General features: G+C 43.5%; 1 protein-coding gene across 23 annotated transcripts in view; it reads right to left on the bottom strand.

Annotated features, from left to right (window-relative positions):
• Positions 1-14,036, bottom strand: part of MAP2K4 (mitogen-activated protein kinase kinase 4) — a 169,574-nt gene that overhangs the window by 9,518 nt on the left and 146,020 nt on the right. For all 23 annotated transcript variants that reach the window (XM_065562686.1, XM_065562689.1, XM_005305120.4 and 20 more), the window contains 2 exons: positions 1,062-1,139; positions 32-180 (listed from right to left, as the gene is read on the bottom strand). In XM_065562686.1, coding sequence (XP_065418758.1) covers positions 32-180; positions 1,062-1,139 — 227 coding nt within the window. The remainder of the gene's footprint in view (positions 1-31; positions 181-1,061; positions 1,140-14,036) is intronic.

Genomic DNA, 14,036 nt, shown 5'->3' with positions numbered 1-14,036 from the left:
GTTCCAAACCTTTAAAGCAGGAAACACTTACCACAAGTTGACAAAGTTGATGAAACTTGGGGAGAATTCCCTCTCCTCTGAGTTACTCAGCTGTGGTGGGTCTCCTTTTACTACTTGTGTCAGCTGATCAAATACACTGTTCCATTTGGGATAGGGGAATCGCCCTGTGGCCAGCTCATACTGCAGAGACAGCAACAGCGCAGGCTGGGTTAGTATGAGTAACACAAAGAGCTCCTTCGAACAGGGTAGGCAAATGTCATCCCCAGATGCTCAAGGAACACACAGGGTGGGGGAGAGCGAGAGTGAGACACCCTCCCTTACATGAGCCCCAGCTTCTTAGTGTCCTAGAGACAGTTGGCTGCATGAACATTTTACCCAACCTGAGGAGGGGAAGAGAGCATGTTAGTAGTAGCTCATTCTACAGATAGGGTCAGCAAATTCTGGTTGCTTCTTACTATTCACTCCCTATGTCACCAGCTCCACCCTCCTGTGGAATGAAATAGTGCTCTCCAAGGTCATTGATGCAGACACTGCAGTAATGTGATTAACCAGAGAGGGGCCAATGGGTGGGATCAAGAACTGGTTGAAACTTTCTGAGTAATAAAGGTCCACCCAAAGCCAGGGCTGTTATGTGGGTTATTTAGGCACACCTGATGTCACGACCCTCTAGCATGCCACAAAGGGAAAACAGCATTCAAGACCCAAGCCCTTCCTCATGCTCTCTTATCTTTATGCTGCAAGTTATTATTCCTGTTCCATAGCTAAGTGTGGACTTTAAGGATTCAGGAAAGCCATCGTCAGTACAGGGAATTAACCAATTATTTAACTACTGGGAGGTGTCTATTTCCATCTCGGAGTGCAAAGGGGCATGGCCCCCCCAGACCCTGCTCACACAGGGAGCCGCATATTAACTTCTGAAGAGCCGCATGTGGCTCCGGAGCCACAGGTTGGCCACCCCTGCTTTAGAAAGTTGGTCAACACTAATATTGTCTAAAGCGAGCCCATAAAGCTGCCCAATAGAAAAGACTTGTCCCACAGAATAGTTGAAAACACTCACATACCAACGTAATTCCCAAGCTCCAGACATCTGAGCGGACATCATAGCCTTGTCTGGATGCACTGGGGTCTATCCTTTCAGGCTGAAACAGAAGAGGAGCCACAGTCAAGCAGTATGCAGCACAGGAAGGAATGAGTGCACTTCTGCAAACATAAACGATATCTCGGTACCCAGGGACAAAGCCCTGCGTGCCCCCAGCAAATTCTCTAAGGCAGACATCCAGCCCCACAGGAGGGACAGTTCAGTGAACATAGTGCTGACCACTGTACTGAAGACTAGACTCCAAGGTGACCTGCAAAGGAAATACAATGGGGCTTGGTCTCCCTTTGCTTGCAGAAAGGTGGCCTTTAAGTGGTTTTATTGTTTTACTATTTGAGGTTTTGTAACCTCAGAAATTCTCCCTGCTATCAAGTCTGGCCTTCCTTGTGTTTGCAGGAGGACTCCTTGGAGAGTGAGAGAGCGGAAATGAGCACCTGCTCATCCCTCTGTTGGGGGTCCAACGCGCATTGCGCACAGTTGTTTCCTCCCAGCTGTCTGTCGGGCTGTTAAATGGCTGTTAACAAAAAGCCAAACCAAAGAATGGGTTTTACATTATCTGATTACAAATCCCTTTGCTATCAATTGCCCAGAACTCACTTCCAGGTGCTTGGGAGATCATGTTGCTATTAGTCCTGCTGACATCCCAAAACAGGGTAGCCAGGACCCAAATGTGTAAAACTCCAGTAGAATTACACACCACAGAGAAGAGAAACGGGCACAACCCCATCTTCCCCCTTTGCAGGTCACCCTGGTGAGAAAACTCTGACTGCATTTTCTTTTACTGAGCTAGTAAAATGCCAAGTAGGCTCTCTCACAGATTTTATTACAAGGGTAAAGCTAGAAACCATTCCCATTTCAACACAGAGATCAAAATTGCAACCAAATGCTTATTTATCAGTTACAGAACCGAAACATCAGAGAAAGGGGATAAAACCAATCTGTTAGCCAATGAGATGTGTACAGCTCAGTACACAGTGGTGGAAGGGGGCCTATAAAGCTCGCCTTGTAGTTAGAGACATATCTTGGCAACAAGGGCCTGTTCCAAAGCCCATGCAGTCACTGGGAAACTTTCCATTGGCTTCATGGTGCTTAGGGGATTAAACTCTCATAGGTTTGCAGGTTGAAGACTGCGTGAAATGCCCTGCCTGTCATGCGTCGATCCCCACTGCCAATCAATCAGATTGCTCAGGCAGAGAACCAAGGTGGAAGGTTAGTTTGAAAGTGTTTTCATTGTTATTTTTAAAATTCCCTTTGGAAATCAGAAATCATGCCTGATGCACTAACACATACTGTAGATAGAAAATGTACTTCCAAGTAAATGTGAAAAACTACCAAAACTACCTATATCAATCCCAATGCACATAGATGTTATATTCCAAGCACTGAAAAAATGAGGTGCAAGAGATGACATTTTGAGCTTGTTGCTAAGGCCTTCAGAGAAGGGGACTCATTTGGAAACGTGAGCTCAGATCTGTGTTTAGTTTGGGTTCTTTACCCAATTCTGTTCCAGGTGAACAGGAACAGTGAACATATGGAGAACAGAAAAAGGCAGGGAGAGAATATCCTGGGCCATGATCACTCCTGCCTTTGCCAAGAGGAATTAACCCATCCCAGCAGCCAAATTCCTCTTCATCCTCTTAACAGTCAAGGACCAACATTAAGCTCTTCTTATCTTTCTAACAAGTCAGCGCTTCTAGCTCCCTCATTGTTTTTGCTGCTCTCTCTAAATTCCCATCTATTTGTTAGTGTCTTTCTGGTAACGAGTTGCCCTGCACTGAACCCAATATTCCCAGGAGAGTCATACCTCAACTGCACAGACTGCGATGTGCATGTTTTCAAAGTGTGGACCACATTTTCATAAAGAGATTATCTCATGGACTATTCAAAATTGCATGACATTCCTGTGACAACTAAAGCAACAATTTATCATTTATTTTTAAAAAAAATTATTTAAATTTAACAGGGAAGAATAATGCTAGACAACCATGGAGTGCTTTTTAACCTGTATTTTAATGTAATTTAGCTGCAAGAAATATAAACCATGCTGTTTTTCAAGGACATTATTATTATGACTTATTATTTGTATTATCATAGCACCTAGGAGCCTTCATCATGGACCAGGATCCCATTGTGGTAAGTGCTCCTACTGGATGCCCCAAAAGTCATGATTACACAGACAAAAAAAAAAAAAAGTTACGCTGGGCAATGAGCTATCCTGTTTAAAAGTAAGTGTGGAAGCAGCGATAAAATATAACAAAACTAATACATAAAGGGCAGAAAGAAGGGGAAGTAAATGGTAATGAATATAAGCTACAAGTTAAAAATGTAGGCAGCTGATATGGGAAGCCAAAGGAATCAATGAAATAAGAAGGTTAAAGACAATAAAGATTATAGATCTGGATGAAAAAGGTAACTGTGTTGATACAGTATATTTGGATTTTGCCAAGGCATTTGACTTAGTACCACATGACATTTTGATTAAAAACTTGCACTGTATGTATCTAACAGGGCAGACATAAAATGGATTAACAGCTGTCTCACTGACAGATCTCAGAATGTAGTTAAAGGGGAGATATCAATGAATGGGGGCTGTTTTGAATGTGGCCCCCCAGGGATCAGTTCTTTGTCCAATATTAGTATTTTTATCAGCGATCTGATGATATGAAACCTTTGTAGGTAAAGTTTGCAGATGACACAAAGATTGGTGGGGCAGCAGAATGGGATGTTGTTCCAGAGTGATGTAGATCACTTGGTTAAATGGTTACAATGCAAATAAAACAAAACAAAAAAGTTTTAATACCGCTAAAAACAAGTACAAAGAATTCAGATTATACCTACAAGATTGTTGATTCTGTCTTGGAAAGCAGTGCCTCAGAAATCAGATAATTGCCTCAACATTAGCTCTATGTGCAATACTGTGTCAAACAGGGCTAATGCAATCCTTGGAATATCAAGTAGAAATAGGGAAGTGATCTTCACTGGGTACACAGCATTGGAAAGTCCACTGCAAGAATATTGTGCTTAGTTCTGTTGTTTGCACTTCAAAAAGGATGTGGAAATACTGCAGAAAATTCAAAGGATGGCCATAAAAAAGACCCAGGAGCTGGAAAACACATAAGCCTTACAATGTGAGGCTTAAGAAAAAGCTCTACTTATTCAGCATATCAAAGAGAAGACTGAAAGGTGACTTGATCACTGTGTATAGGTACTGACATATGGAAAAAAAGATCTGAGAACAGGGGGCTTTTCAGTCTTGACAACAAAGGATAACAATATCAAATTGCTGGAATTTCAACAAATTCAACCTTGAAATTAAAAATGATATGCTTTAATCCAGCTTCTAGAAGAAATACTATGGCCTGTGTGGTCATGGTGGTGCCTTCTGGCCTTGGAATCTGTGTATCGATGAATCCTCCTGCTCATCCCCTTCCTTCATGGACAGTGGAGAGAACAGCATTGCCTACATTGCTCTCACAATGCTCAGAACACTTGGAGCTCTGCATTAAGATGACTATAGTCACATCTCAGGCTTCAGGGCTTTAGCCAGTTGCCTGCAGGGCTCAGGAAGGAATTTTTTTCCTCATGCACAATTGGCCAGATGTATTCTGGGTTGGAATTATTTTTTGCCTTTCTCAGAAGCATCAGGGATTGGCCACAAATGGAGACAGGATGCCAGACAGGCTGAACCAGTGCTGTGAGGTGGCAAAGAAAAATGGAGGTTACTTACCTGTAATTGGAAGTACTTCAAGATGTGTAGTCCCTGTGTATTCACACGTGGGTACATATGCACATATGTGCCTGAGTCCAGAGATTTATAGTAAGTAGTATCCATTGGTCGGCACATGCAAAGTTGTTCTCCTTGTGCTCTAACCCGAGGGTATATGGGGCAGTGCAGACTGCCACTTCTCCAGTTCCTCCTCTTACTGCGAATGCAATCATGGTCCACAGCAGAAGAGTACAGTAGTAGTAGCAGAAAACAGATAGGGACTAGCACTTGAAGAAGAAATGGAGGTTCCTTATCTATAACTGGAGGTTCTTGAAGATGCCTGGTCCCTATATGTATTCTATATGTGGGCGATTGGTAAACAATAGTCAAACAGAAGGGGGTGCGAGGATGCAGATAGTACAGATATATGTAATACTGCTGTCCCCACAGTTGCAGCTGCAAAAGAGATCTGGAATACTGTGTAAAGTTTCGTCAAAGTATGAATAGAGCTTCATGTAGCTGCCCTACATATGTCCAGTGAAGGTACATCTCGAAGTCATGCTGCAGAAGTCACTTGTGCTCCAGTGAAGTGGGCTCTCGCCATCGTGGGGAGGAATATGCACCAGCTGGTAACAAAGAATGATGAAGCTGGAGATCACTTAGAGAGTCTCTGAGGAGATAATGCTTGTTCTTTGGATTGCTCTGCTAAGGTGTCCTAGTCTAGGCATCTTTCTAATTGGTTTAGTTCTCTACAGATAGAATATCAAAGTCCATCAGATATTGAGAATGTGAAGTTTTCTCTTGTCATCAAAAGCATGAGGTTTTGGAAAGAATACTGGTAAATGAATAGGTTGATCCATGTGAAACTCAGAAATTACCTTAGGGATGAATTTCAGATGGAGATGAAGGGAAACCTCCTTATGAAATGTGGGATAAGACAAATCTGCTATGAGAGCCCCCAGATTGCTTACCCTTCTGGTTGATGTGATAGTGACTAGGAAGGCAACCTTCATGAAAAGGCAGGACATGGAGCAGGTGGCTAGCCGTTCAAAGGGATGTCTGGTAAGTACTGAAAGAACAAGATTAAGATCCCTTGTGGTGTTGATTTCTCCACCGGTGGGGAAATTCTAATGAGCCCCTCCAGGAATTTGGTTCTTGTTGGAAGAGTAAAAACAGTATAACCCTCAACTGTGTGATGAAAGGTATTGATTAGTTAAAAATGGACCTGTAGCAAGCTAATGGAAAGGTCCAATGTCTTGAGAGTGAGTAGGTAGTCTAAAATACCAGGAATTGCTGCAGGTTGTGGGGATAACTGATTCTGTTGTATTCAGATGGAGAAATGTTTCCATTTAGTCAGATAGAATTTTCTGGTGGAAATCTTTCTGTTTGTTTGAGAATAGATGGACTAGATACCAAATACAAATGCTCTAGGTCTGACACCCCATCCAATTACCAGGCTGTGAAATGAAGAGGGCCTGTGTTGGAGTGTCTGGTCATGCCATTCTCTTGAGTCAATAGACTCAGAAATGGTCAGATGTTGATGGGAAGACATAAGAACATAACAATGACCATACTTGGTCAGACCAAAGGTCCATCCAGCCCAGTATCCTGTCTGCCAACAGTGGCCAATGCCAGGTGCCCCAGAGGGAGTGAACCTAACAGGTAATGATCAAGTGATCTCTCTCCTGCCATGCAGTTCCACCCTCTGACAAACATAGGCTAGGGACACCATTCCTTACCCATCCTAGCCATTAATGGACTTAACCTCGATGAATGTTTATCTAGTTCTCTTTTAAACCCTGTTATAGTTCTAGCCTTCACAACCTCCTCAGGCAAGGAGTTCCACAGGTTGACTGTGTGCTGTGTGAAGAACTTCCTTTTATTTGTTTTAAACCTGCTGCCCATTAATTTTATTTGGTGGCCCCTACTTCTTATATTATGGGAACAAGTAAATAACTTTTCCTTATTCACTTTCTCCACACCATTCATGATTTTATATACCTCTATCATATCCCCCCATAGTCTCCTCTTTTCCAAGCTGAAAAGTCCTAGCCTCTTTAATCTCTCCTCATATGGGACCCGTTCCAAACCCCTAATCATTTTAGTTGCCCTTCTCTGAACCTTTTCTAATGCCAGTATATCTTTTTTGAGATGAGGAGACCACATCTGTACGCAGTATTCAAGATATGAGCATACCATGGATTTATATCAGGGTGTAGCGGGTGGTCACCCCATTCCTGCCCGAAGGGGATAAAGCAGCCCTGGAGAAGGATGCAGCAGGGAAAGCTAGGCTGATTGGGAAAACAGCCACAGTTGTGGTCAGCTTAATCAGGGCCCAGCTGGCCCTTATAAGAGGGCTGTGGGCCAGAAACAGACACTCTCTCTAGCTTCATTGAGAGAGAAGGCCCTGGCTGCCTGGGAAGCTGAGGCGAGTACCTAGGGTGGAGCAGTGCTGGGGAAGGGAAGAGGGAGCTGGGGAGTTCCAGCCTAGCAAAGCTCCAGGGTCCACAAAAGGGTACTAGGGCTGTAGAGGGGCAGCCAGGAATAGGCAGAGGCAGCTGGTCCAAGCCCCCTTGCCGATGATGAGTGGTTTACAGACTGCCGTCTGCCCCAGTGAGCAGGGGCTAAATGGAAACTGGCAGTAGCCACTGAGGCAAGGTGGGGATAGAGGGTTGGGGGTTCCGCTGGGTGGGGAGACCCAGATTGTGGGTTATTGCTGGGGGCAGAACCCCCGCGTAAAAGGGCACCAGGGTCCAGGAGGCTCCGAGCTGGAAGAGCTAATTCCCAGGACGACCAGCAGGAGGCGCCGCGCCAGTGAGCCTCGCACTGCCACACAGGGCAATAAGATATTCTTTGTCTTATTCTCTATCCCTTTTTTAATGATTCCTAACATCCTGTTTGCTTTCTTGACTGCTGCTGCACACTGCGTGGACGTCTTCAGAAACTATCCACGATGACTCCACGATCTCTTTCCTGATTAGCTGTAGCTAAATTAGCCCCCATCATATTGTATGTATAGTTGGGGTTATTTTTTTCCAATTTGCATTACTTTACATTTATTCACATTAAATTTCTTTGGCATTTTGTTAAATAAATAAATTAGTGGAGATATCCTATCTCCTAGAACTGGAAGGGATCTTGAAAGGTCATTGAGTCCAGCCCCCTGCCTTCACTAGCAGGACCAAGTACTGATTTTTGCCCCAGATCCCTAAGTGGCCCCCTCAAGGATTGAACTCTCAACCCTGGGTTTAGCAGGCCAATGCTCAAACCACTGAGCTATCCCTCTCCCTAATCACTTAGTTTTGTGAGATCTTTTTGAAGTTCTTCACAGTCTGCTTTGGTCTTAACTATCTTGAGCAGTTTAATATTGTCTGCAAACTTTGCCACCTCACTGTTTACCCCTTTCTCCAGATCATTTATGGATAAGTTGAATAGGATTGGTCCTAGGACTGACCCTTGGGGAACACCACTAGTTACCCCTCTCCATTCTGAAAATTTTCCCATTTATTCCTACCCTTTGTTCCCTGTCTATTAACCAGTTCTCAATCCACGAAAGGATCTTCCCTCTTATCCCACGACAACTTAATTTACATAAAAGCCTTTGGTGAGGGACCTTGTCAAAGGCTTTCTGGAAACCTAAGTACACTATGTCCACTGGATCCCCCTTGTCCACATGTTTATTGACCCTTTTAAAGAACTCTAATAGATTAGTAAGATATGATTTCCCTTTACAGAAACCATGTTGACTTTTGCCCAACAATTTATGTTCTTCTATGTGTCTGACAATTTTATTCTTAACTATTGTTTCAACTAATTTGCCCGGTACTGACATTAGACTTACCAGGTCTGTAATTGCCAGGATCACCTCTACAGCCCTTTTTAAATATTGGCATTACATTAGCTATCTTCCAGTCATTGAGTACAGAAGCTGATTTAAAGGACAGATTATAAACCATATTTCACTAGGAGGGTGGTGAAGCACTGGAATGATTTACCTAGGGAGGTAGTGGAATCTCCATCCTTAGAGGTTCTTAAGACCCGGCTTGACAAAGCCCTGGCTGGGATAATTTAGTTGGGGTTGGTCCTGCTTTGAGCAGGGGGTTGTACTAGATGACCTCCTGAGTTCTCTTCCAACCCTAATCTTCTATGATTCTATGAGGAGGTTTAAGTATATCTAAGTTCGTAGTGTGAGGACTCACCCGACATGGACAGAGTCTGAGAGGGATCCTTTCTTCTGGGAGCAGATTTTGAAGAGGATCTGTCCTTGTGCTTGTGAGTGTGCCCCTTACTCTCATCAGAAGCCCTGAGAAGGGATTCATTAGGCTTAGAGTTGTAGACTCAGCTCCTGAGCTCGTGCTAAGAGGGCTTAGTTTGGTGTACATGATGGCCTCCCTGGCCCAGATCTGAGTGGGGTCTCATGGCCTTCTCCATGAGATGTTCTCTTAGCAGAGCTCTCAGCGCTCATGGGTTCAAGGAGGGAGGAGCGACAGACACTGCAATTAGTAAGAAGTGAGCCTCACCAAGGCAGTAAAGGTAGCACTGGTGTTTGTCGCTCACTGAAAAGGAGCGGGGGCAGGGTATGCAGTTCTTAAATCCCGGGATTCTGGGGACAGTACTTGTCTGTGGGGAAAAAACTCCCCAAGGCAGGGAAAAACTAACTCAGCTATACTAACTATGCTACACACTAAAAACTATCAATACTAAGAACTATTTATAATGTATTTTTATGGTTTAAGTTGAGGGAGCTATGGACACACAAGGCTGTGCATTGGTAAGAAGGAACTGGAGAGGCATTGGTCCGCACCACCTTTTATACCCTCGGTTCAGAGCATGAAGAGAACTGCGCATTTGCAGACCAATTGATACTATTTGCTAGAAATCTCTGGACTCTGGCATATGGTGCGCATGCGTATTCATGTGTGCAATACACATAGAGACCAACACTTGAAGAAGAATCTTCATTTTTACATGCCTGGCTGGTGTGTCTTGTTCACATGTTCAGGATCATACTGACCAGCAGTCTGGGGTCAGGAAAGAATTTTCCCCCAGTCAGATTGGCTGTGACCTTGGGAGTGTTTTGCCTTCCTCTGCAGCATGGGGCATGGTTCGCCTGCTGGGATCCTATGGGCATATCTCACCATATCAATTTCCATCAAAGAAAGATAGGTTTAAGTACCTACAGAGCAAGGCTCAGTCTTAACTGAGGAGAATGCAGGATGAGTGGTGAGAGAGGAAAGTTGCAGAAGTTCGGCATTATGCAGATCCAAACAATGCAAAGATGTTCTTTAACTCTCTCAGAGCAGTCTACGGACCATCTAAATCTGGCACAGCCCCCTTGAAGTTGGCAGATGGCACAACCCTCATCAAAGACAAGGAGGGAATGGTACAGAGATGAGCTGAACACTTCAATAGTCTACTCAATAGACAATCCACAGTTGATTTGCGTGTCATTCACCTGAGAAACCCATCAAAGAGGATCTCGATCTCCCTCCATCAGTTGAGGAAGTTATGAAAGCCATCAAACAACTGAACTCTGGCAAAGGCTCTGGAAAGGATGTATTCCAGCAGAACAGTATAAAGTATCAGGCCCCAAGGCCATCCAGGTATTTCATGACATCTTAAGTAGCATTTGGGAGGAAGAAGAAATGCCACAAGACTTCAAAGATGCTATTATTGTATTACCGTTAAAAAACAAAGGCAGGAAAGCTGACTGCGGAATCTACAGAGGCATTGCTCTCCTCTGTACAGCAGGGAAAATACTAGCTCACATTCTATTGAAGAGACTCATTACAAACATATCTGAGGAGAATCTGCCAGAAACCCAGTGTGGTTTCAGACCAGGTCATAGTACTGTGTACATGATCTTTGTTGTAAGGCAGGTCCAGGAAAAATGTTTAGAGCAGAACATGGACCTGTATGCAGTTTTCATCAATTTGACCAAAGCTTTTGATACGGTGAACAGAGTCAGTCTATGGGCTATTCTACATAAACTGGGCTGCGCAAGAAGGTTCATACAAATCATTAATCTGTTTCATGACCACATGACAGTGCAAGTGCTCACCAGTGGTGACTTTTCTGACGTGTTCGAAATCTTGAATGGAGTGAAGCAAGGCTGCATACTTGTTCCAGTGCTGTTCAACTTGTTCCTCAGCTATGCCACAAGGGACTTGGATCAGGGGATATACATCCGCTATCGACTTGATGGCTCCCTCTTTGATCTTCGAAGATTCAATGCTAAGACCAAGACGCTGGAGAGACTTCTCGCCGAGGCACTTTTTGCAGATGACTGCGCCTTGATGGCTCATAGACACGAAGACCTTCAGGTCATTGTTGATAGATTTTTCTGAAGCATCCTAGCTATTTGGCCTCACCATCAGTCTCGGGAAGACAGAGGTCTTGTTCCAAACAGCACCTCATTCCAATGCCCTAGCACCAGCCATCTTCATCCAAGGCACACAGCCGAAAAATGTGGATCAGTTCAAGTTTTTGGGCAGCACTATCTCAAGTGCTGGTTCCCTTGATAAAGAAATTTCCTCCAGAATTAGTAAAGCCAGCCAGGCCCTCATCCAACTCCGAACAAAAGTCCTTAACCAACACAACATTAGTCTCTCCGCCAAATTGAAGATCTATAGTGCAGTGGTTCTAACATCTCTCCTGTGTGGATCTGAGATGTGGACTCTTTATAGATGTCACATTAAGCTCAATAATGAGCATTTGCTGGCAGGACAGAGTGACCAATATTAAGGTCCTTGAAAGAGCAAACACAACCAGTGGTGAGGAAATGTTACTGAGAGCACAACTTAAGTGGACTGGACATGTCATCAGAATGGAAGACCACTGTCTCCCAAAACAGATCTTGTATTGGGAGCTGAGTCAGGGCAAAAGAAAAAAGGGTTGTCCATATAGGCGCTTCAAAGATAATCTGAAGAGCAGTCTTCAGTAACCTGTCATCAATCCTAAAGAACTTGAGCAAATGGCTCAGAATAGGACACACTGATGATCTCTGACATGATCAGCATATAACGGGTTTGAGCAGGATTGACAAATTCATCTCCCGGCTGCCCGTGAAAGGTGCCACAGACCTGCATCATCAAACATCATAAATACAGACTTCCCATGCCCTCAGTGCGGCCGACTCTGTGCATCAGGATTCAGACTTCAAGTCATATGCGTAGCCATAGACGAGAACTATGACAATATCGTCATCATCGTCAGCGATGGACTACCAACCAACCATCTTGGTGAAATGTAAAGGCTTGTGATATACAGGAGGTCGGAATAGATTCTCTAATGGCCCCTTCTGCTTTAATTGCTATGAAATCATGAAAGGGAAGGAGCCAGCACCATGTGACCAGCCAGATCTCCACAGGCCACTGGCAAGTGCCCCATGGACCACAGTGTGAGTTCCTCTAATACAGGGGGATGGGGGGAACACCATCACCCTGGCCCATGATATGACACCTGTGTAGCTCAAAAACATTTTTTGCTGTCTTATCCCATTACTAACTCATTTCTTATTTGCAGCCCACTGTCACGTGTGGGTGTGTCTCAGCCATTGCCACTTCCAGATCCCTCCCTCACCTTGACGTGCTGCAGCCTTGTCTACATAGACTATTTTCCAGAGTCCAGCTGCAGCTGCAACATAGCTACACGGGTTCAAACCTTGAGCACAGAGAGGGGAAATAGCAATTTGCACTGCTGGTGTTTACCCCAATATCTAGCAGCTCTGTGTTTGAGATATGATAGCTGCATTTCCAATGTTGGTAGCCTCTCTTAGGGCCTTTGTATTATTCTTCTGTCCTAACTAGTGTTTATAGCACTACCTAATTCACTAACTCCTGCCAAAGTTCATTAATGTTTTTACTTCCATTTCTAGATAATAGTGGCTATATATATTAAATGAGACTGGACCTAACAACAATGCCTTACTGAACACTCTCCCAGACTCAATAGTTTGCTATTTATTTGCTTATGATTTGCCAGACAGCTTTCAATGACATGACACTGTTTCAATCTAAATCAATTTTAATTAATTTTTCAATTAAGTTTCCACGAGGCACCATGTGAAAGGCTTTACTAATATCTAACTCCGGTGTTTCGCCCACAAGCCCTTCACGCATTCTTTTGTAATTCAGCCAAGAGGCAATCACGTTTGTCCAGATTAGTTCTTCATAAAATCATGCTGCTTACGGCTCCATTATTATCTGTGCGTTTAATGATTTTTGTCTCTTAATATTTGTTCCATTATTTTACTGGGGAAAGAAATTAAACTGGAAGACAAAAATTGCTAATATCATTCTTCATTCCTTTTCCAAAAAATGGAGAAAAACAAACACAAAACAGCCTCTTCTTTCAGAAACTGTCTGAGAAAAGTAAGTTCTTTTACTGAATCATTTTATACCTCTGAATTCTGAAGCTGAGAGATGGAGAGTGCGTGACAGAGCAAGAGAAAACATGAAGAGGGAGTCTGGAGCTGAGTGGGAGTAAGGTGCATACTGCAACATAATGATTAAGGGAGGAAGGAACTGATTAACAGAGATCATCCAAAAACCTCAATAACTAACGAACAGGCCTCTGCACAGAGATGAGTCCTTGGCAGAGCAGAGCATCTCGACACTCAGATGCTCCAATACATGAGAAGACATTCCCATGTGAGAAGCAAACACTCTTTAAAAGAATGGCTATTGGAGCACCCAAGGTAGACTGATATAGAGCATACACAATCCTCCTGCTTATAAATCAAGTGCATGAAGAACATCAACTCAAGTTGCTCCCTGCTCTGGAAGAAAACATGGAGAGGCCTGATCAGAAGTAAAAGTCTCTGAAAGATAAAAAGGAATAAAAACTTTATCAAGAAGGTATTAGGAACATTAGCCCAAAAGATTCAGAAAGACACAGAAAACTGAAACTGCAATCAACAACTAGAAGATGAAAGGTTTCAGAGTAGCAGCCGTGTTAGTCTGTATCCGCAAAAAGAACAGGAGTACTTGTGGCACCTTAGAGACTAACAGATTTATTAGAGCATAAGCTTTCATGGACTACAGCCCACTTCTTCGGATGCATATAGAATGGAACATATATTGAGGAGATATATATATACACACATACAGAGAGCATGAACAGGTGGGAGTTGTCTTACCAACTCTGAGAGGCCAATTAAGAGAAAAAAAACTTTTGAAGTGATAATCAAGATAGCCCAGTACAGACAGTTTGATAAGAAGTGTGAGAATACTT

Source organism: Chrysemys picta, chromosome 12 (genome assembly GCF_011386835.1).
Source record: "Chrysemys picta bellii isolate R12L10 chromosome 12, ASM1138683v2, whole genome shotgun sequence".
Lineage (NCBI taxonomy): Eukaryota > Metazoa > Chordata > Testudines > Emydidae > Chrysemys > Chrysemys picta.
This window is presented reverse-complemented; position numbering and strand designations above follow the sequence as displayed.